The following is a 27,376-nucleotide window of genomic DNA, read 5'->3' on the forward strand; positions in this document are numbered from 1 at the left end:
GGGTATGTACAAATTTGAAGCAACACAAGCAAACACTTGTGTTGCTTATTTTATAATTATGGTATTTTATACCAGAAAGGTATATTTTGAAAACTCAATGTTCATTAGAGTTCTTGTATCTGTTAAAAAAAATTCCATCTTCAAACAAAATTTGTCTTCATTTATAACAGGCTAAGTGAATGGTCTACAAATGTAAACTAAGGCAAGTTTCTTCATGGATTACTAACTTAATTTAAAGGGATGATTAAGTTTGGATTATCATGATGAAGAACGACATTATGGGTAGCAAGAGTCACAGATTTTATTTCCTTGTTATAAAAATGATTATCCTTACTAATCCTGTGACACAAGTATTGATATAAAGTTGACTGAGTCAAAATCCATGAAAATGTCTCCCAGTTCTAACAATGCTTCTTTATAGGTTTGCAAAAAGTTCATGATCCATTCAACATCCATATCTTATAGCTCCACCTACAGCTTCACATTCCCTACTTTACTTCAGACAACGGCATCAACACAAGTTTATTTAAGTTATCCACTTACCATATTGTTGGTGGCTCAGAACCTTCTATTTCTAGGTAATCATATTTCTCTTCCATTTGGAAATCTGTAAATATCAGTGAAATTGTGTCCCCTGGCTCTGCTACAATGGTCCATGTGCAGTCTGCATTGTTATGGTATTCATTAGGAAAACCCGGACTGGATATGATGCCACTGGATCCTCTCATTGTTCCCCCACAAGCATCTTCAGCTGTTAAAATCAATAAGAATGTATTAAAATCTAATTATTAAGCAAATATTACTAAGTAAATTCAATATTTATATATTAAAATATATATATATCAAATGTTGTGATCTCCAATACGTCTTAGAGAAATCTTTCTGTTTCATGTATAAATATAAACCAATTTTGGCAATTTATAACCACTGTTTAAAATAGAAATGAACATAAGTAAAAAAAAAACTACACTACAAAATTAGAACTCAGTGTAATAAAATGCAGGAGTTTTTTATGTTTGAATAAAGATGTGAGTAATATTTAAAACAATGTGTTTCCTAAAGTTATCAATGAGAAACCTTTAATCATTTCATATATTTTTGTTGATTATAGAAAGTCTGTATTTTCAATGTATTTATTTAGAGATATGATATAATATATACTATAAGACAATACAATATAGTTTGCCAATGTAATCTTTCAAAAGTAACTGAACAATGTTGATAGGGACACAACTAAAATTAAGCTATGTATCACATACCCATAATATTTTAATTAAATGGAAATTATATACCTCATAAATTCCCAGGAATATATAATATAAATATATGATTTAGTATACATATTTTACTATACACATAAATATTCATATGTATATAAACATTCATGTATTCACAGACATACATTATATATAATTTTTCAACTAAATTTAAATTTTGAGCTATATTTCTTATTTGTAAATAAAACTTCATGTAGATTCTATACTTATGCTGATAGTGTATATTATGAGAGTGTTTATATGAGCAGCTGTATTAATGTGAGATTATCAGAGCAAAGATTTCTTTTTCCTAAAGATATTGAAGTTAGAATATTTGCCTGTCATAACAATGTTTAGGTCAATCAAGTTAACAGGTTACAAATTTGCTTGTGCAATAAATTGCATCATGATTTATGCTGGTGCTTTGACAAACCCAGGGAAGTCCTTTAATATAAGCTATTTGAGGAAATGCTAGTTTCTATAATAACCAATTATAAGTTGATGAAATGAAGCAGCCTCAGAGCTTCAATGAATATAGAAGAAAAATTGTTTTACTTAACTCCATAATGGACAGGGAGTTGCATCTTCTTGTTAATGAAAACAACATCATTACTATCTTGAATGAATGAAATTCTACTGACACTTTCTGCCTTGTTATGCTGCCTAAATAAATGAATATTTAGCAGTGTAGTTTATAACCTGAAGCATAAATACATCTTACAAAGTCCACATTTTTCTTACTTCACAAACACTGGCAAATTTGATATGTAGTTTTAAGTCATTATTTCATAGTTGTCTCTAGATTTTATTTGTTGTTATTATTATTTTTAGAGATTGTGTTAGAATTATATCAACCTCCTCTCTATATTCTTCCCTCCAAAACTACTCACACACCCATCTAATGAGAATTAAAGGTCTTGTTTACTCCTTATGTCACATTGCTCTTCCTATTTCCTTACCAAAATACATATGAAAAAATTAGGGAAACATATAAAACAAAAAGTACAAAAAAGATTCCGTGCTTTTGAAAAGGAACAAGGGTGAATATATTGGAAGATTTGGTGGGATGGAAAGGGGAAATTATGTAATTACAGTATAACCCACTCCCCAAAAAAACATTAAAAGGGTACTCCATAGAATAGTTTCTTCAGAAACTCTAGATGGGCCAGAAGTTGAATGTTTATTTGTACAATAATGTATATGAAATTGATATGTGTTTTAATTATTCACTGTTACTTACTAAACACCAGTAGAAACTAGGCAAGAATTTGCCGCTATGATACTGATCAAAATTCACTACCAGCCTCACTCTCTTGCTTTAATCCATCTTGCAATGAGGTAGTCACAAATGAAATAAGAAAATACAGCTTTATATTTCTGTAAATAATGATAATAATAGTAATTCAGTAGTAATAATATTAGTAGTGTTTTTTCCTAATTTCCTGCCTGCTAAAGATAAACTACCTCTGTGCATTACAGTATATTAAAATATTTGAATCTCTGTATTTTCAAAAGATGAGTTTGATGTTTATAGCCATGTTGGAAGAAATGTTATCAAAGCAAATTAGAATGGTCTCAGGAGATTGTTACCAAGGTAGTAATGGCTCAATTTGTTCTAACTCTGTTAGTCATAATTTTTAAAGTAGATTAAACCTTTATGTATGCAATATATTTTATATGCATAAAAATATGCATGAGCCACAGGTGGGAAAACAAACTATTAAGTCTCTGCTGTAGAATGTGGAGAAAATATCAATTCAGGCACTGGAATTAACTAAAGCAATGCAGACTTTAAAGAAAAAGAAAGGCAAGATCATTTTTAATTTTGGATTTTGGTTATTCCAATTATCTGAAAACCTTTTTCTAATTTCTACTAATTAAAGCATGAAATTGTCATGTTTTTGATTCTATTTTAATATAAACCTGTTTTCAAAGAACACTTATTCCAATACTATTTAATGAAGTTTATTATATTTATGAATTTTTGCTAAGAATATAAATATCAATATGCCAAGCAGGATGAAAAGCACCTAAAATTAGTTACAATTTAAAAGAAAGGCATAAAATTTATTTCACTATATTTTTTTCTGGTATATTTTTGCCTGAAATTAATTTTTTATTTGTTTTTAGTCCCTGCAACACTCATTTTGGTACTAAAAATTAGTGAACATGTCTTTTTTTTCTTTTTCATGAGAACACACAGTTCACTTAAGATAATATAAATCCTAGCTTCTCAATGGCACTGCTATGAAGAAAAACGAAATCACTTCCCAAATCACCAGGAACAGTTGTGTGTAACATACCTTTTCAGATACCAGTCTCATACTTTGCTCTGCTTGCTATTAGTTTCTTCTGAAATTGCTTATAGTGGGGAGTGGGTTATGGGAAATAGGACTGCTTTTTATCCAAAGAGAAATGAACTGTGGATTGAAGAAGATGCTGCATCTACCTGGCTAATTTCAGATGCTAAGCAAACAATTCAGTATCAGACTTTACCATGAGCTACAGCTCTGCAACTCTCCCTTGCTAAATCAAAAACTCCCATTAGCAATCAAGTGTAACTGACGTCTGGAAGCCTCTTTGTGTCTCCCTATGATAGGCACGTCTGTTGTGTGTCTCTTAATTAGATTACTGAGGCATTATCAATTATATACAGAAAATAGAAGCTGATTTTCTTACAATAATAATTATAATTAATAACTTAACTCTATGAATCCTTTGTTTAAAGAGAAATTGTTCATACAACTAAATGACATATACCTTCTACATTGTTAGTTTTATATTTTATAAGTTATAATAAAAATTTTTTCCAACTTTTAAAAATATAATTTTAAAACACTGGGGGCAAATTAAGATTCAAATATTTTCTAATTTTCAGAATTTCTATGAGTTAGGCTAATCTTTAATAACTAGAGTATGAGCACATTGAGGTACAGTTGTACACATTGCCCAGACAAGCCTCTTATAACATGAACTATATTCATCATTCTCTTATTTTCTGTCTATCATTTTCATGAGGAAACTCCTAACGCTATATATTGAATAAAGAAGTATTGAAAATAGAGTTAGTATTTACAATGGCTGTACTTTCCTCAACTGTAGATTCTGTAAATTTGAAGATGGTGTGTTGATTTTGTTGTTATTTTAAGTTACTGTCATTTTAATAAGGATGGATATATCAGGGAGTCTACATGTGTTTGTTGAACAAAGTCTGTAATGATTAAGACATGTGATTATATAAATTGACCAATACAATGTATCCTGGCTTTTGAGCTACCCATGGACCCGAGCTAAGCCAGAATCTGAAAAATTCATAACTATTTAAAAATATGAATCTAAAAGTGCTTTGATGTTAGATTTCCCATCCCTAGAATTGTGAGACTTAATGGTGTAAGTTGAAAATGGTGTAAATAAGAATCAGAAAATGCTATGCAAACAAATGATAACATAACAACAATTGATGCTGATGATGTTATAAGGAAACAGGGTACCTGCTGTAACATGTGCATAGCAGACACAGACTTAGCTGCTTCTGTCACTTAAAAAAGACTTTTGCTGGTGATTAGGACAAAAAAAAATCCAAAAAACAAAACTGCCAGTGACCCTCAGTTGAGGCATCAGACAACATTCCTTCCTCTGATTCATATGGGTTTTAATTGGTGTGAGAGTATGTAGAAGATAGAACTTGGATGGTTAGGAAATTTTATTGAAGCAGCTTTAAGTAATTCACTCATGCTAGGAAATTGTTTGCTCATGTAACTAACAAAAGGCATACACATTCTGAAAACATTAGTTCAAAATAGTTAATATGAAGGAAATCGTGTCTTTGATCTCTCAATATTCACAATATGAAGATGTGAATACTACACTATAAAGGATAAGCTTTGAAGAATCAGCATAGTGCCCTCATATCAAGAGTCACATGGGAGCCATTCACCTTACTCAGCTGATGAAGGTGTGGGAAAGGGAATCAGACTACGGGCTTCAATCTTTTAGTTTATATTGCTTAAAATATCACATAACACAGACATTAGAAGAGGAAGAAATTAAAATGCAATCTTGAAAATAATCAACTCTGTCCTGACATGAACCACAAGGGGTCACTCTGGCAAGGACTCAGGAAGAAAGAAATAGAGCTAAAGATAAAGCCTCTATTTTAAAGAGGAAGTATCCAGAGCAGAATGTTGGTGGAAATGTGGAGAGCAAAGACCACTTCAATGAAATCTCACTGGATAAGGACAAGATAATTAGAAGTAGAATCATAATAGTAAAAGCAACATGGTCCTAGTACACAAACAGACATGCATACTTTTGCAATAAAATTAATAAACTGTACATGAGTAGATATAACTACAGCCATTTAATATTTGACAATGATGCCAATGTGTATGATGAAGAAAAGATGGCATCTTCAAAAATGGTGCTGAGAAAACTATGTATCAAAATGTAGGATAATAAAATTTGACCTGTGTTTATTCCCCTGCACAAAACTAATTACTAACAGATCAAAGACTTCAATGGGAAACTTGAAACACTGAGACTGCTGGAAGAATACATAGGACTCATTATATATGATACAGGTGTAGAAAAAGACTTTCTGACTAGGAATTTATTTGCACAAGAATTAAGGCCAATATTTGCCATATGGGATCTCATAAAACTAATAAGCTTCTTAACAGTGGTCTGAACAAAGTTTTCAAAAGAAGAAATAAAAATGATGAACAGATAACTCAAATATATTCAACATCCCTAAAAATTATGGAAATGAAAAGACAAACAACCCTGAGACTCCATTTGACCCTACTCAATAAGACAAATATCAACAGAATATCCAAAACAAATTAGTGGGTATTTGGGGAAATTAAAAATTGTTATTCAGTGTTGGCATCACAAACTGGCCTAACCAGCTTGTATGTCATTGTGGAGAATCAAAATGATACTACTACTACTACTACTACTAATAATAATAATAATAAAAAAAATAATAATAATAACAATAACAATAACAATAAAAGTTAAGAGGAAATCTACTATTGGACTCAGGTATAGCACTCCTGGAATATGCCCAAAGGACTTGACACCCTACTTCAGTGATACTTGTTTTAGCCATGTTCATTGTTGTATTATTCTCAGTAGACAGAAAAATCAAAACAATCTAAATATCCTTAAACATTAAAATACATAATGAAAATGTAGTAAAAATACACTATGTATATTACGCAGCTGTAAAGAAAATGAAATCAGGAGTTTTTAGAAGTAGAAGCACAACATATCATATTTTGTGGGCTAAGATCCAGAAAGTCAAATGTTATATATTCTCTCCCACCTGAGGTTTCTAGTTCCAAATCATCTGATGTCAGAATAAAACCTTGAATAGATGCAAAATCCAGGGAAATAAGAAGGGGAAAATGAGTGTGTCAGGGTAGATAGAGGGAAAAATAACAGGATAACAGGGTACAAGTGATGTGATCAGGCGAACTGAGAAATTGGAGGCTTTCATTAGGGAAGTAGAGGAAAATAAAACACAGAAAAATGAGGAAAGACATTAAAATACCAATTAAGTATAGATGCAAAATGTATAACTAGTCTCATAAATCATAATATATGTATAAAACATATGCATACAATATAAAATAAAATTTTATCTTCTACCCTTCATAGAATCTACCAATAGCTTCAGTATCAAACATGAGAAGGCCTCTTTTGAGTTGCTGATCAGGATTCTCCAAGAGCATCCCAAGCATTATAGGGTACTGCTGTTGTTCTTGGTTGCCTCTCAGGGGTAGGTTATTTCAGTGGAAGAAGGTAAATCTTGAGGCATAAAGGAATCAGGAAATAATACCCAGGACCCAGAAGAGTTGAAATGGACAAGATCTAAAAGGTGTTTCTCTAAGCACCAGCTTTCATGATAACATGTAAGCTACCAAGGGAAAGAAGCAACCAATAATGATATACAGATATGATAGCTATGAACAACAACAGTACCCAGCATGTTGTAATAACCCTATGGCTACACTTGTGACATACAGAACTTAGCAGTAGCCAATAGGTCTGCAACTGGGCCAAGCTTTACTCAACAAGAATGAAAATTTTGCCTTCTACAGAGAACTAAGCCATTTACCCCAGGACTAGTAATCTCAAGGATCTTAGAGAAGATTCTCCAATTACCATCTTACTAAACCATCATAATCAAGGACTACATTCTAAATATGTGTCCATAAACACACAGATATTTGTGATTCTCCTGCTTCATCACATTAACTAAACCTTGCATCAGAAGGCACCACTAAATAAAACAAGGATTAAAATTGAGAGGTGTGAAGTCTAATCCCAACTGATATCTACAAAACGATTGAAGCGCATGGGGTCAGGGATTTTAAGAGGTGGAGGAACAGAAAGTTTGGTGTGAGATTGTGCTAATAAAAAATGTCAGGGAATGAGCCCCTCGGGTCCCAACTGAATGTCTGCCAACTCCCACCCAGGACACTCTTCTTTCCTGGGGCAAGCCAGGAGCTCTCAACAGAGGGAAGACTGGAGGGCAGATGGAGAAAGCTGACCAAGCCTGTCACTAGGCATGTGGGTTAGACCAGGTGAGACCAATAAAAAGCTATGTCTTACTCTAAAAAAAAAAAAAATGTCAGGGAAGCTGCATCCATGAAGTCTCATGATCTTGGTTACCTAAACATGACCAAAAGAATATAGCAATCGGTATGCCAACATAGAAGGGTAAAGGTCCTGAGGCATCAATAATAGATGAAGAATTGCAATCAACTATGAATTCTGAGAGGATGAATTATATGGGGAAAGCACACAAATTAGTTTTCCAGTACCAAAGGGTCAGCCCAGAAAATGACTCATACAAGTCACATTACATGGACTGATAAGATTGTAGAGATACAGATTTATATATGTGTATTTAACAACAATTAATAGAAAATGGGCTGCTAATAATTTTGAAGCTTCATCTCTCCTGTGTAGCTTTTATAATGCTAGAAAATGGTATGCATGCTCCTGGGGGAGAAAAGTAATTAAGACTCTTATACATGTGCAAACTTGGAAAGCTCCAACAACCACTGGCCTGGCAAGTTGTATTCAGTGGTATTCTAGTGTATGAATGGTATAGATCAATCAACACTTGTTTTACTGAAACTTATGTTTGTTATTTACTTATGTTTAACAAAGTTCCTTTCAACTTTAGTACCTTAGTAGGTCCTCCTTGCTTCTTAATGTATTTTCAAGATTTAATACATCATCATGCCTCTTAACAATGTCTTCCTTGACAAATAAATTTTTGTGTAAAATAATCTTTCCATCTTTAGAACAATATCTTATCATATTTTCTTTAATCAATCTGTCATTATCTAGTAGTGTATCTTATTTTATTTATTGTTTTATCATTTACTATTGATGTATAAGCACCGTAGGGAACCAGAATATTGATGCCTAAGTATTAAAATAGTCATGATTTTATCTTAAGGCTCTAGAACAAAGTTAATATTTGATAAATATCTAAAGAATATATTATTTAAATAATTTTTTGATTTTTCAACATAACATGCTTATACAATTTGAATGTCACCAGAAGTTATACTTAAAAGTAGGTGCACTTAGAACAATAAAATCTAGTATTTCTTATATTAATCACCCTGAAACTTCTGGATTGGTTTCTGGCATTACAAGTCATCCTCATATGATCGTTGAAATTTATTGACTTAACTTTTAGCAGTAGTTCCTTAGTTACACAGATTTTTGTCTTATAGGTATTACAGGAATCTTATGTTGGTGCAAAATTTTTGTTGGTGCAAAGAGTTTCCTCCGAAGTGTTGACACAATTGACTTGTTACTCCCTCTGGCAAAATTGTCCCAGCAGGAGATGGAGATGGTACTGTCAGCCTCCTACATTTCATTTCTCCTTGCCACATATACCAGTTAAATGACAGGTTCACTGCTGCGGCTTGTTTCTCATTTTCTGCTACAAAATAGAGTAGTAAGAACATAATAGAGAAGGAGAAAAAAGTAACAAATCCTTGTCCTTGAGAGGCCTCATGAGAAGCACCAAATATTAGGCAACTGACAGTATAATTTGAATTTTACAGCGCCTGCTTGCTTAAATGTTGGTATCTCATCAGTCTGTTTCAGAAATTTGTATTTTTAAGTCTCAGTTTGTTTGGGGAACACTTTTGTCCCATTGAGATCCAGAAGAAATTATATTGCTACATAATTTTGGGAATGATGATGAACATTTGTTGTGTACTAAAATATGCCGTTCCAAGTTATTAAAAGATAATCAAAGTGGCTAAAGATGCTGACTTCTCAATTTTGAATCAAGATACAATGTCTAAAATATGTTCAAACATTATATTAGAGACTATATTTATGTAAAACCTTTAGATGTTAAGTTAAGCTGAAAAATGAAAGAGATCATCAAATTCACATATAGAAATAGTTTTAAGAGAAGGCAGAATAAAATAAGACAAATGCTTTTCTTATTTCACAGGAAAGAAAACTGAGAGAAAAAACAGCTAAAACAAATGTTTAATGTATCAAATTAAAAGAATGTCACTTAGAGAATAATGAAAATCACAGAGCATACTATAGGTAGGTAATTAAAAAGTGAGAAAGACTCAAGAAAAAGGCACATACCCAACAAGAAAGATGACAAATACAAAAGAAAATACAAAGTAATACAGAGAATCATGAACAAATAGAAAATCAGACATCTTTTGTGATTTTTCCAAAGTTCCTTCAGACTAGATCAAAACCCACAATGTAATAAATACAAATTTTGTTTCAAATTCCTAGCCAAAGTGTTTTTTGTATTTTTGTTAGAATTACACATTACATTTCAAGTTTGTTCTATTAGTAGATTATAGTAAATCCAATGACTTATGAAACTACAATTTTCTATTGATTTCTTACATTATTGCAAATTTTATGTTGGTAAACGGATATTGAAGAAGATAATTGTAATGTTCATTTCTTACTTAATGACTTATATAAGATATTCAAAGCACTAAGTCTAATGCTTTTACTAATATTTTAAATGAATGATTGAGAGAACACCCATCTAAAATTATAATAGAAAGGCTGAGGTCATAGCTCAGTCTGTAAAAAAGTTGCCTTGAAATAATGAGGACCTGTGTTTTACTCTAGAGCAGTCATGTAACAAGCCAGATATCTACATATGTATCTCGGCTTTGCAATCTCATTCCTGCAGGGCACAGACAAGTATACATACTTGGGCTTTCTGACCTCCTGGGCTATTGTATAGGAGCACTCTAAACTAATGAGAGGACTTGCCACAGAGCCTCAGAACAATAAGCAGATAGTAAGTTAGAATCTCATCTACAATTGTCATCTGCTTTCCACATGCATATGCACACATGTATACAGATATATTTACCTTCACAGACATGCATATACACATAAAGAGACACTTTTTGTAATCTAAAATACGTTGTAGACACACCCTACAAAGTTTAAGAGAATCATCTTATAGTGGATTCATTTTGTTTGTTTGTATGAAAGCTTTTCGATATAGCAAGAACTAATTCATAGGCTCAAAATAGTTCAGTGCTAGGATTAAAAGATGGCAGTGTGATCAGTTCTCAAGAAAATAGCTATATCAACCTATTTAATGTCCAGGAACATCATGTAAAGGCAGTGTAGGGAAAGTAAGAGATAGAGGTGTGAAGCACAAAGATGCCTACTAGTATTTAATACCTACTGCAATCATGAATCATTACCAACTATGGAAACTTGTAAAAGAGTAGAACCTATAATATTTAACTATGTGTGGGTGAAGAAATCTTGAATTCCCCCATTATCCTTGAGAATATCTAGTGGAAATTAATAATTTCTGAGTATATCATTACTTTAGTAAGTGATGTAACCACAAATATGTCCAGTACTACCCATCAAGGAGTACATAAACAACTCTAGTTAATTTCAGTAGGTTAGAAAGGGAGACTTACTAAGGAAAAGAAGGACTTCAGTGAGAAAGGGAGAGGGATACAAGAAGTACTGTGGAATTAAAAGAATCTAAAATTCAATATATATTCTAAACTGTTAAATAAAAGAAATGGAATTATGCACAAAAAAAATATAAAAACTTGCAGTCTTGAAAATTTAACATCATCAAGGGTGACAAGATTATTGATCCACCAAGACAATGAACCTTCTTTTTTTATTGCTTATTTTGTTCATTTACATTTCAAATGTTATCCCCCTCCCAAGTCCCCCTCCAACCTCCCCCATCCAACTTCCCCTCCCCTGACTCAAAGAGGGAGGGTGCTTCCCACCCACCTACCTACTCCTGCTTCTTTCCTTCACTTCTACTTTTACACAGTAGAGATTCATACCAAAGCTTGCTGTATCCAAAACACATTTATCAAAAGCTGACCACGGTAGGTAATCAGTGGCCCAGTTTCAAACTTTGGGTTGCCTATGGTTCACGCAGGATGCTGCCACCCAGAATTTATCTGGGTCACCTTTTTTAGGTAGCATGTGCACAGGGAATGCAAACTCATCTTTATGGAGCCCAGAGCCAATTATACTGAGAAAAGGAAAGCCAAAGCCAAATGTAAATGGGTTCTGGAGAATCGGCCCTTGTGTATAATATTTCCTGTTGGCATGATGAATGAAACTTTGGCTGCGCGGTCATGTTAAAAATGAACAGGGATAAAGAACACCCACAATTACATTTGGATTTTCAGAAGCAGCATTGCTGAAGTTTTTCTAAATGGTTAATTTTAGCATTCATCCAAATGTCAGTGAGCCAGTTAGTGAGGTGAAACTACACTTTAAATGATGTCCAAAGGCTTTTTTTTATACAGTGTTAACATTTGCATAAAACCAGCCATTCTGTGCCTTATGTTTCCAAATCAATTTAGCTTTGTGTGCTAATATTTTACTAGAGCCCTGGAGATAAAGAGGCATGCAGGTCAGCCATGTGTGCCGCTTAATCCCCAAAGGAAGCCTTCACACTAACAGGCAAAAGATTGACACCAGACAAGATTAGCAAAAGAATTAGTTATGCACAATCGACTGTGTTAAATATTGGGAAGGGTGTGCACATCTGTTAGCCTTGTGCTTCAAGAAATGCCTGTCTGGTTGGAGTGTTGATACCTTCAGCATTTTTACTATGTGCATTGGAGTGTACTATTTTTTAATGTGATAGATTTATTAGATGTAACTATCATTATTACAGTACATGCTAGTAATAGGGTGAGCATGTAAGCATACAATTATCCTTGCTATTTAATTTCAAATTTAAAGAGAAAAATGTTAGTTAAGCCCCTGTCTCAATCTCTCAGTATGTAGTTATTTAGGTTTATAGTCTAACCTTAAAAATGGTATGGGGTGCTGAAAATTTCCAGACTAAACAAATAACAAGTAAAAACATTCAAATAGTAAATATTTTCCTTAAAAGCCTTATTATCTGAAATTGCTGATTTAAAAAATAGCATAGATTTGCTACTTAAGCTCATAGGTCCAGGCCACGGAGAACTGAGGAAAGGAGATGAAGGCCAGTTCGAGTTGGCTGCATGGTGAGTGCCCAGCTTACTGTGGCTACAGAAGGTAAGGCCCTACGTATTGTAGAATATTTTTATTATTAGTTTTAGTCAAAAACCTTACAAAAAATGTAGAGATAATTAAAGCTCCAGTTTGGAGGAAAAGATGAAGCTATTCAAAGTTTTCAATGCATTTTAAACACACAACTTTTTCACCTCTAAAATCACAATTATAGCCAGACCTTATATGGAGAGAGTGTCTAAATTGGAGGTCTCCATTTGTTCACTCAGGGAGTGCCACAAAGAAAGGGAGGGAAGACTGTAGGATCCAAAGCAGAACACCACCCACTGAATCAGCTAAGCAAGGCTCACATGGTCTGAAGGAGACTGAAGCAGCAACGCCCAGATTTTGCATGAGTCTGGATCAGATCAGGTCCTCTGTGTATATCTCAGGTCTGACAGCTTGTGTTTCTGTGGGACTCCTAACAGTGAGAATGAAGGCTACCCTGACTCTCTTCCTTGATGAGGGGGTATTTTTCTCTTACTGGGACGCCTTGTGTTATGGTAAATTGTGTCAGGCTTTGCTGACAACTTTGGGAGGCTTTCTGTTTTCCGAAGGGAAGTGGAGAGAGAATGAATCTGGGGAGAGATATGGTGGTCGGGAGCTGTGAGGAAAGGAGGAAGGGAAACGTGGTCAGAATAGTACACAGGAGGAGAATTTATTTTCATTTTTAAAAGGAGGGATAGCAAAAGAAAAAAATTATAAGAATTCAATATCATTATTACTCTTTCATATACCTCTAATGTCATCTGATATTTCAGATTTGAGCCTGGTGTATTTGTTAATTTGTGCTACTATTAAAACATAAGAAATGAACAGGAAATACAATTATACGAAGAGAGATTAGTCACTTTGTGCTTAGTACATCTCTTTCCACTCTTAGATCCACAAGGAAGCAAATCATTCCAGCAGAGATACTTATACCAATTATGTGATTTCCTTCTTGAGACATCATTTTCTTCTCCACTTGAAGACTACAGGCACCAAATTAATTGCAGCATCCACTGGCTCTAGCAGCTTCATTGATTGAGTATATACCCTATGCAAATGTTAGAAATTGTATTCTCACTTTGTAATTTTAGTCTTATCCACATACTATTTCATAATACAGTGATCCCTGCTAGACCACAATAAATTATTTTTTTACATGAAGATTCAGCTAAATTGTGTAACAATGTGTGATTTCCAACATATTTCCTTATTCCAAAGACATCATCCATAGATTCCCACAAATGTGGGACTTTGTCTGACAAAAAAATAATTAAGCCTAAACATGCAATTAGTGTTGATAATCAGCTTTTGCAATTAAAGATTCTGATGAGGTGAAGGTGAGACAATCTTCAAGTATTCCAGTCTAATCACACAAATCCTAAAAAATGGAAGAAAGAAGTAAGAGATGGAGAGACAGAGGTCTCTTTTTGTACTTTTGGGGTATGAAGTAAAAGAAAGGGGTGAATCACTAAGAAACTGAAAGCATCCTCTAGACACAAGGAAAGGAAAGATTAGAGTTTAATTACAAGAGAACCCAAAAGGACTCCAGTCCTTTTAGCACTGCAATCATAGAGCAACAAGGCCTACGAAGAGCAGCAGCCCTACAAAGCCCTAAGATAAACTGTTGTTTTACAAAACTACATTTGTGGTCACTTATAAAAGCAAGAATGTAAAGTTAAATAAAAAAGGCTTTAGCAACAATTATTAATATCTGAATAACTTTTAAATTTCAACATTGTTAACCTGTCATTTCTTTTAGAGTTCATTGGTTCATAGCCCACACATAGGCTTTCTGACAATCATTTACTATAATTTTTGAGCCAGATTGAGCCATACTTAATGAAGTTTTCTGTGACCTATATAAGAAATGCAAATGTATAGTTGAAAGAATAATGATAAGGTTATAATCAGTAGTATTTATAGGTACCAGCAAGTTTCATATCTAGTTAAGCAATATTATTTAAAGCCATCTGTAAATGTGTAGTTTCTTTATTCAATGAGCCTAATAAAATACCATCACTTCAACATATGCAGGGATGACAGTTGTGTATTTTCTTTTTTTTTTAAAGATTCATTTATTTCTTTTATGTTTATGAGTACACTGTTGCTGTGGCAACACACCAGAAGAGGACATCAGATTCCTTTTCAAATGGTTGTGAACCACCATGTGGTTGCTGGGAATTGAACTCAGGACCTCTGGAAGAGTAGACAGTACTCTTAACCACTAAGCCATCTCTCCAGCCCAGACAGTTGTATATTTTCATTTTATATTTTTATGATAATGATTATCTTAGTGATTATGATAATGAAAATACTTAATATCAAATTAATAAGTATTCTGGAAATTTGCTTGAGGGCCAAACTTGGTCTTTTGCTGTTTATTATGAATAAATCATTATTAGAATTTAGAATTTAGACATATCTAATTATTATATGTTGTCTCTAGCTGTTTTGAACTACAGATTGAAAAATTTATAGACTTTACGTACTTTAAGGTTTATAAATATACAGCAGTTAACAACTGGACCTTTACAAAAATACCTGTCACTAAGTGCATTACAGCAAATTGAATTCTATATCCAGTTTTTAAGATACTAAAGTGAGGTGTGTCTAAGTGCTTCTACATATATATTCCTGAATTAATTATATGAATTCACATTTATGTAAGGCATAGTATTAAGATTCCTTTCCTCCTATTTTTTTGGCCTGTTCTCCAGACTAAATTGTTCTAATCCTGTGGATCTTCTCCCAAGCATAAAGCATATAGATGCAGTGGTGTGAGGGTGAACTGCTTGCAACTGAGCCCTCTGTGTGGCTGTGAGAGACTTTAGACTGCATTATGCTTAAGCTTTCACTTCCTGTTTTATTCAATAGAGACTTTACCTGGTTTGTCTTGAATCCCACTCTGCTTCTTACACTCACATTCATTTTGATAACAATGTACAAAAGTATCTCACTACTTACATGTTGCCACACCACCTTACTTTTTAGAAAATCTGCCTTATAAGTGATTTCACCCCCTTTTTAAAATCAGTAATGTTTTAGACAGGACAGTATCTATTGGTATGTACAAACATGTCAAAAACTCACCCATGATGAAAAAGACAAAATAAAACTGGATCAGCATTAACCCCTCTCTTTCTTTTCTGTGACTCTGTAACAATATGAAGTGGCCCTTATTTTCCTACATAGTCACGTGTTAGTTTCTTGTGTACATTCATAATATAAGAATTAAATTTGTAAGATGAAACAAGTAAAAAATAGTAAGTAATGCAATAATGGGTAAGGTAGATATATAAATTCATGCTCCAATTTCTTCTTTCATTTTTCAAGTGAGATTCATATATAATAATCATCACAAAGCAAGAAACATATTCTCTTTAAATTCTTTATAGGATAAGATACATAGACCAAATATTTCTTTTATGGTGATATTTTATTCTTAGAACTCACTGTACAATAACAAAAATATTACATAAAACTCTTTGAGACTGTTTCTTATCATATTCTTCATGTAAATGTGTTGAATAAAGCAACCAGACTGGTTTCATCATGGTGATCATGGTACTTAAAGCTATTCCAAGAATCTTTTATTTCTCCATTAATGCCATTTTATCTTCAATGGGATGTTTAATAAAAGAAAGATTAAGTATTAGAAATCACAGTCCTTGGAAGGCAAATAGATTGCAAACATGCTATATAACACATGGATAGCAGTAACAAGCAAGGCTGATTGTCTATTGGCATTGTTGAGAAGTTTAAGGAGCCCACCTGCTTGAACAGAGACCATTTCACAGCAGGACATTGTCTTATTTGCCATCTCTAGTTTCTCTTTGCCCCTCTACACTCCCATGTTATTTCTCTTTTCTCACCCCTGGAGATAACAGATACCTCTGTCAAAACTGTTTTCATTTATGTTATTATTTATTTTATTAATCTACAATAAATTATGTTTCTAAAATACACAATTGATATTAATATTATCTTTAAAGGTGTTTAATAAATAAGTCAAAACTGTTTTCTCCTTATGGTTCATAAATTTCTCATTTTTTCTATAAGTTATAACTTTATAACATACCCCTGCATGAGACATAACTTAATTCTAGGTGAGCTATAAACCTTATGGGAGAACCTACAACTATTATACTGATGAATTGACATTGTATTACATGACCTGTTATTCTTTTAAATCCAATATTTGGATCATAATCTCTCATCAGAGAAGCTTGTTTTGCATTAGTTAAAAAATAATACAAAGACTTATAACTGACTGTCACACAGAGTAGATGATGGTGTGGTTCTAAGTTCTAAAGGGGACATCTATATCATGCCAACTTCTTTAATCCTTAGAGATCATCAGGCAGGAAGGGACCAAAGATGATATGGCTATAGATAGTGGAAGGGTGTGGCAAAATACTTCTCATGGCATGGCTGTTGCATACATGGATTCATAGCATCTCTGACAGAATGCACAAAAGCTACACAAGTTCAAACCTCCAGAAACCTAGCATAAAACTTGATCATATTTTATATGGGCTAGACATAGAAGAGTAGAGAAGAGATAGGAAAAGAAGACACACAGAGAAAGAGGTAAAGAGCAAATCAGAGAGGAGACCAGGATTCTATGGCATTCTAAGACCCACCAAAAAGTGAAATTATCCTAAGTCTTGTAAAGATTCTTTAAACCAAATTTAAAAAGGTAAACTGTATGTCAGTTGATGACTCTGGGATAGGAAGATTCAGGATGTGTGCCTCCCTCGGGACTACCCTTGTTCTAGCAGAGGGCTTTATACACATGCACATACTGGTATCACAGAATGAATATGATAAGTGTAAAGAAAGGTCACATGGGACTAGAGAGATGGCTTAGCTATTAAGAAAATTTGGCTACTCGAAATGTGCCTAAGTTTCATTCCCAAGAGCCCCATAGTGATGGGGAACCATCTGTACAGAGTAGACATTTCCCTTTTCTGGCCTCTGAGGGCACAACACATACATGAAGTGTTCAGGAAAGATACTAAATCACAGAAAGTAAAGCTAAACACATCTAAAAGAATTTTAAAGAGAAGATGAATTCACAGGGAAATATGGCAGCAGAGGCTGGACAGAAGAATTAATCATGTCATAGATCCTATCATTTGGAGGGGAAAATGAATGCTTGGTCTTACTCCTAAGAGAGGAAATAGGGGATGATTTAATCAAACCATATATAAATGTACAAATTTATATAGGATTTAATAAGTATAAATTAATTATTTAATTTATATATGTATTTAATAAATTTATACAATAATTATTTAATAAGATAAACACTAATTTTTGTGGAAATAATACTAATTTGGCTTGATTTTAGTATTTTTTGTCTTTTATTAATCACTTGTTTGTGATTTCTTTTTTTTTCAATGTGGTACTAAGTATTGAATTCAGAGATTCACATAGAACAAGCAGGAGCTCTTATATTGTATCTGAAATTTCTTAGAAATTGTTGAAATATGTCATTGAAATGATTTACATATATTATTTACATAAAGACTTGGGATTTGAGATAAAAATTTTAATGCCATGAAGATAAATTTAACATTAAATGTACTTATATTTACTTGATCATATTTTATATGGAATAGAAGAATAAGGAAGAGGTAGGAAAAGAAGACACGCAGAGAAAGAGGTAAAGAGCAAACCAGAGAGGAGACCAGGACTCTATGGCATTCTAGGACCCACCAAGGAGTGAAATTATCCTAGGTCTTATAAAGATTCTTTAAACTACATTAAAAAGGGGAACTCTTTCGCCATGAAGATACAGATATGTATATTAGTTTGGTGAGAAAGTTTGGAGCACTCACCTCTAAATAAAATGTCTTCAGCGAGCCACATCCCTCAAGGCTCAGGTATTTATTCTGAAGAGGGAATGGGGATATTGGAAGATGCAGAGATGATGTATGTCTCTGAGAAAAGAGTGTCTTCTAGACTGATCAGCATTGATATACACATGAACTCGCAGAGACTTTGGCAGAATTCATAAGACCTACATAGGTTCAAGCCAGAAAGGAATCCCAGTTTTGAGAGGGAAAATAGACAGAGGAGCTTCCTCCTAACTAAGAAATGATTTGCAATTGATACTTTTGAAAAAGAGAAAGTCAGCTATTGAAAATGAAGTCTCACTGGGTATGTTAACTACACTTAAGGACAGGCCTTATGCCTGGAAGTGGTTGTCCAATGCATGCATATGCACACACACACACACACACACACACACACACACACACACATACACACACACACACACACACACACACACACACACAAACACACACACACAGAGAGAGAGAGAGAGAGAGAGATTTAAATGGTATTTTTGTTTCATTTTGAAGTGTAGCATTCTTGGTCTTACTAGGTTTTCAAATGTTTTTGTTTTCTTTTTCATAGTTTTATGTTTTGTGTGTCTTATTTATTTATTTATTTATTTATTTATTTATTTATTTATTTTGGTTTGTTTAAGATCAAAAAATTGAGTGGGAAAAGAGGATAGGAATACCTAGGAGTAATGGGAGATAAAAAACATGTCCAAAATATATTATATAATATGTTTTTCCAATGATGAAACAGAAAAATATCCATTCAACTATGGGACAAAAACATTAAAAGACTGGATAATAAGGATTTGACAAGGAAAAGAAAAAATGAATGACAGAATAATAGCAATTCTTTGATTCAACTTGAACGATTTAGGGGATCATAAGAAACTGGAGATGTTGGGATGAGTAAAAGAAGAGATTGGATTACCAGTATTAAAAGATTAGTTCATTATGATGGTTTGTATGAAGACATGCATGTGAGGATACTGGGAAGTAATCCAGAAGAAATATTTAGATTATGTAAATAGATAGATAGATAGATAGATAGATAGATAGATAGATAGATAGATAGATAGATTCAGTATTGACACATTATTTTGCTTATTTCTCTTATGAAAACATACATTGACAGATCAAAGCATGGATATATGACATAATCTCTTCAAATGTATCAAGATTTTTCAGTTCTTTAATAAAATTTGTGAATGCCAATGAATTTACTTCACTATTTCAGCTAACAGTAAATCTAGGCTTTATATCCAGGAATATAGGTCTATAAACACAGAATAAGGTTTGAAGAAATGTCTCAGGGGGTAATATTCTTGGAATTTACCTGAGGACATGAGTAAGTGTGCTGCACCCATGTTATGATGGCCATGATAGTTTACATCTATAAATCTAGCATAGATTCAGAAAAGGTAGACAGAAAAAAGAAGATCCCTGGAAGTCCACAGGCTGCTACCCTGGATTATGCATCACCAAATGGCAAGGTCCTTATTTCAATAAGGTAGACTATGAGGACTAGCAAACCTAATGCTGTACACTGACATCCACATAAATAATAAAGGAAACACATACATGCATGTACACACAAGCACACATGTGCACATAAACACACAGGTACACAAGCACACAGAGGAAGAAGAAGTAATAAGAAATGTGAAATTAAAAGTGGAAAGAAAGGCTGCAAATTTCTTCTGATGATTTCAGTTTGCTGCCTGAGAAACACCGAATAATATTTGAATCACCTACACACATAAAATAAGCATATGTTTAAATGAGAAAAATGATTAATTCATATTTCTAAATATATATAAAGTACTTCCACCTTTGAAAAGAAAACATATTAAGGTAAATAAATCTTACAAGATTGATATTAAAAGAATAAAAACCGAAAGCTAATTCTTTCATTGTGATTAATAAATGATGCTTTTCCAAGAAAAGTAGATGTGAGATAAAATATACAGGAAATAATTGAAGAGTATAAAAGGAGCCAGGAGATCAAATGAGGAAAGTAAAGAGAATCAGATGAGCTATAGCAATCTCTTTATCACATATCTACCCCTGTTATCATTAGTTGATCACTTCACAAATCTGTTGGGTGGCAGGACCCAGTCCTTTCTGGACCACCACCATCCTATTTTACCTTCATCAAGTCAATCTAGAAACTCTGTTTCCATTATTAGAAGTAATTACCACATTTTTCCTTTTAGATAACTATTTCCCTATCTGGCACCTTCCTCACTAACAGTATTGTGAACATTTTCCAACAATATTTTCTCAGTTACTGTTTCTCCTGAGAATTCCTTTCTGACTTTTGCAGGCAAAGTGACAATTCCCCTCAGGTGTTTGGCCAGCAATGTAGCACGGTGTGCTAGTAACGTATTGATTATCTCCATCTTCAGGACACCGTGGACCATGCTGGGCTCTACTCCCTTTATTTTGAGAGAGCACGGGGCTCCCAGAAAGTAATTGTCACACGAGGAAAAGATTGCTGTGTGAAAAAAGACTAATGCATTAGAAATCAGACTCAAAAAACAGTGTTACCAAATGCCTCTAATGTCCACCTGATGCATCACGTGAATTTTAAGCTTAATATTAAGAAAACAAAAATATATGTTTATTTTATTTTCACTTACACTTCCTTTATTATTGATCTGTCTATTCAATTAACTACTCACAAAAGTAGCACTTGTTGAGTAATTAATGAAAACCCAATTCTGTTGCAGACCTTAGGTAACAGCATTACCATCTAACTTTGCTTATGCAACACTCTGGATTTCTACATTTCCATACCCTGATTCCCTGTACATGGTTCACTACCATGTCATGTTTATGTTGTGCCTAAGGAATATTGTCAGCTTCTCCACATCACTAAATTTACTCCATTGTTTCACAATGTCACTATACTATTGTACCCTCCTCGGCGATATCTTAGCAAAACATTAATCTCTTTTTGATCCAGAATCCCATGCAACCAAAAAAACTCTTAAAGTAAAATTCAGAACATATTACCATCTTTCTCCAATGTTTCACCAGTGTCTTTATTGCTTCCTGCCAATCTCAAGGACTGCCCCATTGGGTACCCTAATTATTTCCTAGCATTGTTTTCTGAGTTTTAACTTAAGTATAATTGCTTTTTTTTTCATGTATGAGACACTACACTAGGCCTAACATAAAAATCTGAGCTTTGGCTAGCTCTTTTTCTTTAGTCTGGTAGTCACTAGAGATATTCTCTCGGAGATTAGTTTAACTGTCACACTTGAGAAAAAGCTTAATTGCCCACTTTATTTGAAACTGATCTCTATTTTCTTTTACCACATCTTTTTATTTCTAGTATGAAACAATTTTCTTTGTATATCACTTGTGATTTTGCATTGTTTTGTCTTTTATTATGAAAGTAGGCACTTAAGAAGGTTGAATTATTTGTTTAATCATATATCACTATAGAGTCCTTGGCATGAAATTGAAGTTTTTATCACATAGTGAAAGATGAAAAGAACATGTCAGAGCAACTTTACTAACATGACAATCAGATACAGAATTGTTATGGAATATCCATTCATTTAAAAATTACTTATTAATCACCTATATGTATGGTATTATTCATTAAGGATAGAAAAAGTAATGAAGACTTTCAAGTAGTTCCATGACAATTAAAAATTTCTAAATTCTACATAAAAAGATACAGAACAATGTGCAAACAATAAAACTGTGGCAGATATCTATCAAGATGCAAGGCAGGAAGAAGAGCACACGTGTGCATTATTCAGAATGATAACAAAGTTAAGCTGATGCATGTAGGGAGTTTAGTGCGCTGGAAGACAAAAAACTGTAGAGTTGAAATTAAGGCTGTACCTGGGGGATACCAGTGCAAAGGCAGAGGTAATAAGTACCTGACGTGAGTTTTCACCAATGCTAGAAATACTCATCAAAGGTGAATATTGAACACAGGATGGAATATGGAATCTGATATTGGGGTGTGAGTTTATCAACTCAGGGACAAAAGAATTTATATATTCAGAGTTCCAAAGTACTTTTACTTTATATTTTAGACACTATATTGCTATTGTAATGTTATTATTCACATTTCTTATTAAACTTCATGGATAGTTACTATATTTTTATTATATTGGTAATATATTAGTAAAGTCTTCATAGAATTTACATAGGAGAAAGGTTAAATAACAAGAATTATAGTCTAATCTTCATGTCCTATTCATTGATAATTGCTTTGCCTTATATTTCCAGAAGCAATAAGACTGTGTAACAGATTAACCACATACTATTAAATATTTATTACTTTTCATCATCCTGAATCCTGCCTGACTGTACATTACAGATCATTACTATCCTATTCCATAGTTTTGTCTAAGATTTCATTGCAGTGATAAATGATATAAGGCAGACATGCCTGTAGGAAAAATTATTATATGATTCTAAACTTTTAGCTAAATGATTTCATTTGTAGCTGAAGTATTATTAAATGAAAGATAACCTAATGACTATTACTATTAGAGGAAGCTTAGAATGCATCATATAAGTATATACTGCATATTTTATATTGTTTCCATTTTATGAGTTGATAATGTGAGCAGAGAATAACAATTAAATTCTCTTTTATTTATTTTTTTACACTCCAGACTTTATTTGCCCTCACCCCATCCACCCTCTGACTGTTCTACAACTCATACCTCCACCCCTACTCCTCTGTCTCCAGGAGAATGCTACCTCCGCCATTCCAACCCCACCTGACCTCTAACCACCCTGGGGCCTCCAATCTCTTGAGGGTTAGGTGCATCATCTCCTATTGATAACAGACCAAGCAGTCCTCTGCTATATATGTATTGGGTGCCTCTTATCAGCTGATGTACACTGCCTGTTTAGTGATCCAGTGTTTGAGAAATCTTGGGGGTTCTGATTAATTAAGAATGCTGGTCCTCCTACAGGGCCACCCTCCTTCTCAGCTTCTTTCAGCCTTTGCCTATCTAAACCACAGGAGTCAGAAGCTTCTTTCCATTGGTGGGATGCAAATATCTACATCTGACTCTTTTAGCTATATGTTGGGTCTTCCAGAGTATGCTCATGTTAGGTCCGCTTTTGAGAGCGCTCCATATCCTCAGTAATAGTGTGAGGCACTGGGACCTCTCCTTGAGCTGGATCCCACTTTTGGCCTGTCAAAGAAGCTAACCACGAAAAAAACCAAACAACCCAATCAAAAAATGGGGTGTAGAACTAAACTGAGAACTCACAACAAAGGAATACCAAAAGGCTGGGAAACACCTAAAGAAATGTTCAAAGTCTTTAGTGATAAGAGAAATGAAAATCAAAATGACCCTGAGTTTCCACATTACACCAAAGAGAATGACTAAAATAAAAACCTCAGGTGACAACACATGCTGGTGAGGGTGGGGAGAAAGAGAAACATTCCTCAATTGCTGGTGGGATTGCAAATTGGGACAACCACTCTTGAAATAAATCTGGAAGTTCCTCAGAAAATTGGAAATAGATCTACAGGAAGACCCAGCAATACTTCTCTTGGCAATATACCCCAAAGATGCCCCACCATGCAATGTGGGCACATGTTCCAATGGATACAGAAAACATGGTTCAATTGCGTAATGGAATACTACTCAGCTATTTAGAATGAGGACACCCTGAGTTTCCCAGGCAAATGGATGGAACTAGAAAATATCATCCTGAGTGAGGTAACTCAGACCGAAAAGGACATGCATGGTATGTATTCAGTAATAAGTGGATATTAGCCGAAGAAGAAGAAGGAGAAGAAGAAGAAGAAGAAGAAGAAGAAGAAGAAGAAGAAGAAGAAGAAGAAGAAGAAGAAGAAGAAGAAGAAGAAGAAGAAGGAGAAAAAGAAAAAGAGGTACAGAATACCCAAGATACAGTCCACAGAACTCAAAAAGATCAACAAGTTGAAGGGCCCAAGTGAAGAAGCTTTACTCCCACTTGGAGAAAGAAGAAAGCAATCACAAGGGGGAAAGGAGGAAGGGACATGGAAGGGAAAGGGGAAAGATGTTTAGGTGGAGAGGGAAACATAATCTAGTATTGGGTGAGGAGAAAGGACCAGAAAGGGCCAGAAGAAAGAATGGAAACAGGCAACCTTGGAAGGTAGGAGATTGGGGGAGAATGCTCCGGAGACCTGGGAGGTGAGAGACTCTCAGGACTCAAAATGAGGAACCTTATATGAAATGCCCAACAGTAGAGAGAGGGAACTTAAAGAGCCCACTTGCAGCAGGAAGACAGGGCATTAAATGAGGGAGGGGATTGCCATCCCAAAGCCAAAACTCTGACCTATAATTTTTCCTGTTTGAAAGAATTACAGGGATGGAAAGGTAAGGTAGAGGAAACAAGCAAATTTTTTAAAGTTAACTTTGCTAGGTTTTATATATATACTATAACTATGCAAACATGAATTTTACTGAAGTATGCATTGATTAAGCATAATTGTAGTATCAATATCTTGGTATCTGTGCTAGTTAGTTTTTGTCAACTTGATGTAAAGTTGAAAGAGGGAACCTCAGTTGAAATTAGCTCCCATCAGTTTGACCTGAAGGCAAGTGTAGGGGAACACTACCTGATTAATGATGTTGGAGGGCCCTGCCCACTAAGTAAGGTGACAGTCTTGGTCAATGGCCTTGGGTTGTATAAGAAGTCAAACTAAGCAATTCATTGGGAGCTAGCTGCTTGCATAATTCCTCCATAGTTTCTGCTGTACTCCCTGCCTTCTGTTTCTTGTCTTGGTGTCCTTCATAATGTAATTAGGACATGTAAGTGAAATAAACCCTTTCCTTGACACATTGGTTTTGTCAGACATTGTTTTCTCACCTCAACATAAAAAAACTAGTACATTATGTACTGCAGGGAAAAAAATGGCATTTCTGTGAATGACTTTTAACAGAACTTTTTAAAACAAATTAAACCCCAAATACTGTACATTTATTTATAAATGTTCTACTGGCTACAAAGAAAAGTTCTAGGATAGAAAGAATTTACTTATTTTTTTTCCTGTTTGCATATCCTTTATTGAATATAGTTTTAAAATTGCTAAAAGTAAATAAATACTTTAAGAAATTATGTAAATGAGTCTGTCCTGATCTTGTTGATAGTAAATTTGACTATCAAAAACATTAAGTGGTTATTTTAAGTCAGAAAAATATACTTAGTCTGAATCTGGGTATAGCATACTAGTAATAATGGGTTGTTCTTCCATTACAAAATGCATTTATTAGTTTATAGCAAGTATTTATTTACATGGGACAAAAGTTTAATCCTGTTATGAATATGGCCAAATTTTCTGTGAAGAGACACACTGTTCTTAGTTTTCAACAAATGTAACTGGAAAGGTAAATATGCTAATAAATTTGATTCAGGTTGTTTGAAATATAATTGAATATCTATAAACATGAATTAAATTTTCATTTGGGCATAGACAGTAAACCCAAAAGTAAATCAATGCAAAGTAATTTTACATTGTGAAGTCTAGTATTCAGAAATATAAAAATGTTGAAGAGCAACATTTTTCTGTGAAGAGACACACGGTTTTTAGTTTTCAACAAATGTAACTAGAAAGGTAAATTTCCAGTTTGCAACTCCATAGGAAGAACAAGAGTATTAACCAATCAGATCTCCCAGAACTCCCGGGGACTAAGCTATCAACAAAGGAGTACACGTGGTACAAGCAGCACAAGTTATCAGAGGATGGCCTTGTCATGCACAACTGGAAGGAGAGGTCCTTGGTCCTATGAAGGTTCGATTGATACTCCAGTATAGGAGAATTGAGAGCGGGGGAAGTGGGAGTGGGTAGGTGGGTAGAGGAATACCCTCATAAAACCAGGGAGAAGGAGGATGTGATAGGGTGTTTCTGGGAGGGAAGCAAACTGGGAAAGGGGATAACATTTGAAATATAAATAAAGATATCCAATAAAAAAGAAATATGAAAATGAATATACAGAATTTCGCAGCCTCAGTGTGAGTTAATATTCTGTGGAAGTCACAGTAATAGGAGATTCTGTTTATGTGTAAGGTGAATTACCTGCTGGGAACTTTCTATCTCATCAGGTCCCTGGAAGATGTTAAATCAAGAACACAAAAATACAAACAAAAATTGATCTCTATGTTATTTCATTGGCATGGTAGATCAATATGCCAGGTAACATACTAAAAAGACTTAACTACCGAGCATAAATACTAGAAGAAGTGCTGGGAGTCTAATTTGAATAATTCATAAAATGGGATTCATACCCTTAAATTTCGGAAAGAAAAAGAAGAAAATCGATAAAAGCAAAAGTAGAGAAAGTCTTAGAGCCAAATGAACAAATTAGTGTTATAAAGTAACCCAAGCAGCTGGAAAAGATGATTAAAACATTAAATACACTTTTGAGCAAGTGAACTGATAGGATTTGTATATACTACCTAGATAAAGGGCACATATCTTAGTAACATAAAAAATGTTAGTTTTATAAAGTAGTAGCAAGAATCAGGCAAAATATAACTATAACAAAATAAATATTCAAAATATCTTTAGTCATAAGGTCTAACGAGTGTTCCATGCTGGATGGTCGAAAGCATTCCATTAAATAATGAAAAGCACTAAGGGTCAAAATAGTAGTGTATTTGAAAGCTACATAGGTGTTTATACATTACATATATATATTACATATATATATATATATATATATATAT

General features: G+C 33.8%; 1 protein-coding gene across 6 annotated transcripts in view; it reads right to left on the reverse strand.

Moving 5' to 3' along the window:
• Positions 1 to 27,376, reverse strand: part of Csmd3 (CUB and Sushi multiple domains 3) — a 1,179,548-nt gene that overhangs the window by 867,693 nt on the left and 284,479 nt on the right. For all 6 annotated transcript variants that reach the window (XM_031358937.1, XM_031358936.1, XM_031358940.1 and 3 more), the window contains exon 5: positions 544 to 751. In XM_031358937.1, the coding sequence (XP_031214797.1) occupies positions 544 to 751 (208 nt within the window). The remainder of the gene's footprint in view (positions 1 to 543; positions 752 to 27,376) is intronic.

Source organism: Mastomys coucha, unplaced genomic scaffold (genome assembly GCF_008632895.1).
Source record: "Mastomys coucha isolate ucsf_1 unplaced genomic scaffold, UCSF_Mcou_1 pScaffold7, whole genome shotgun sequence".
Classification (NCBI taxonomy): Eukaryota; Metazoa; Chordata; class Mammalia; order Rodentia; family Muridae; genus Mastomys; species Mastomys coucha.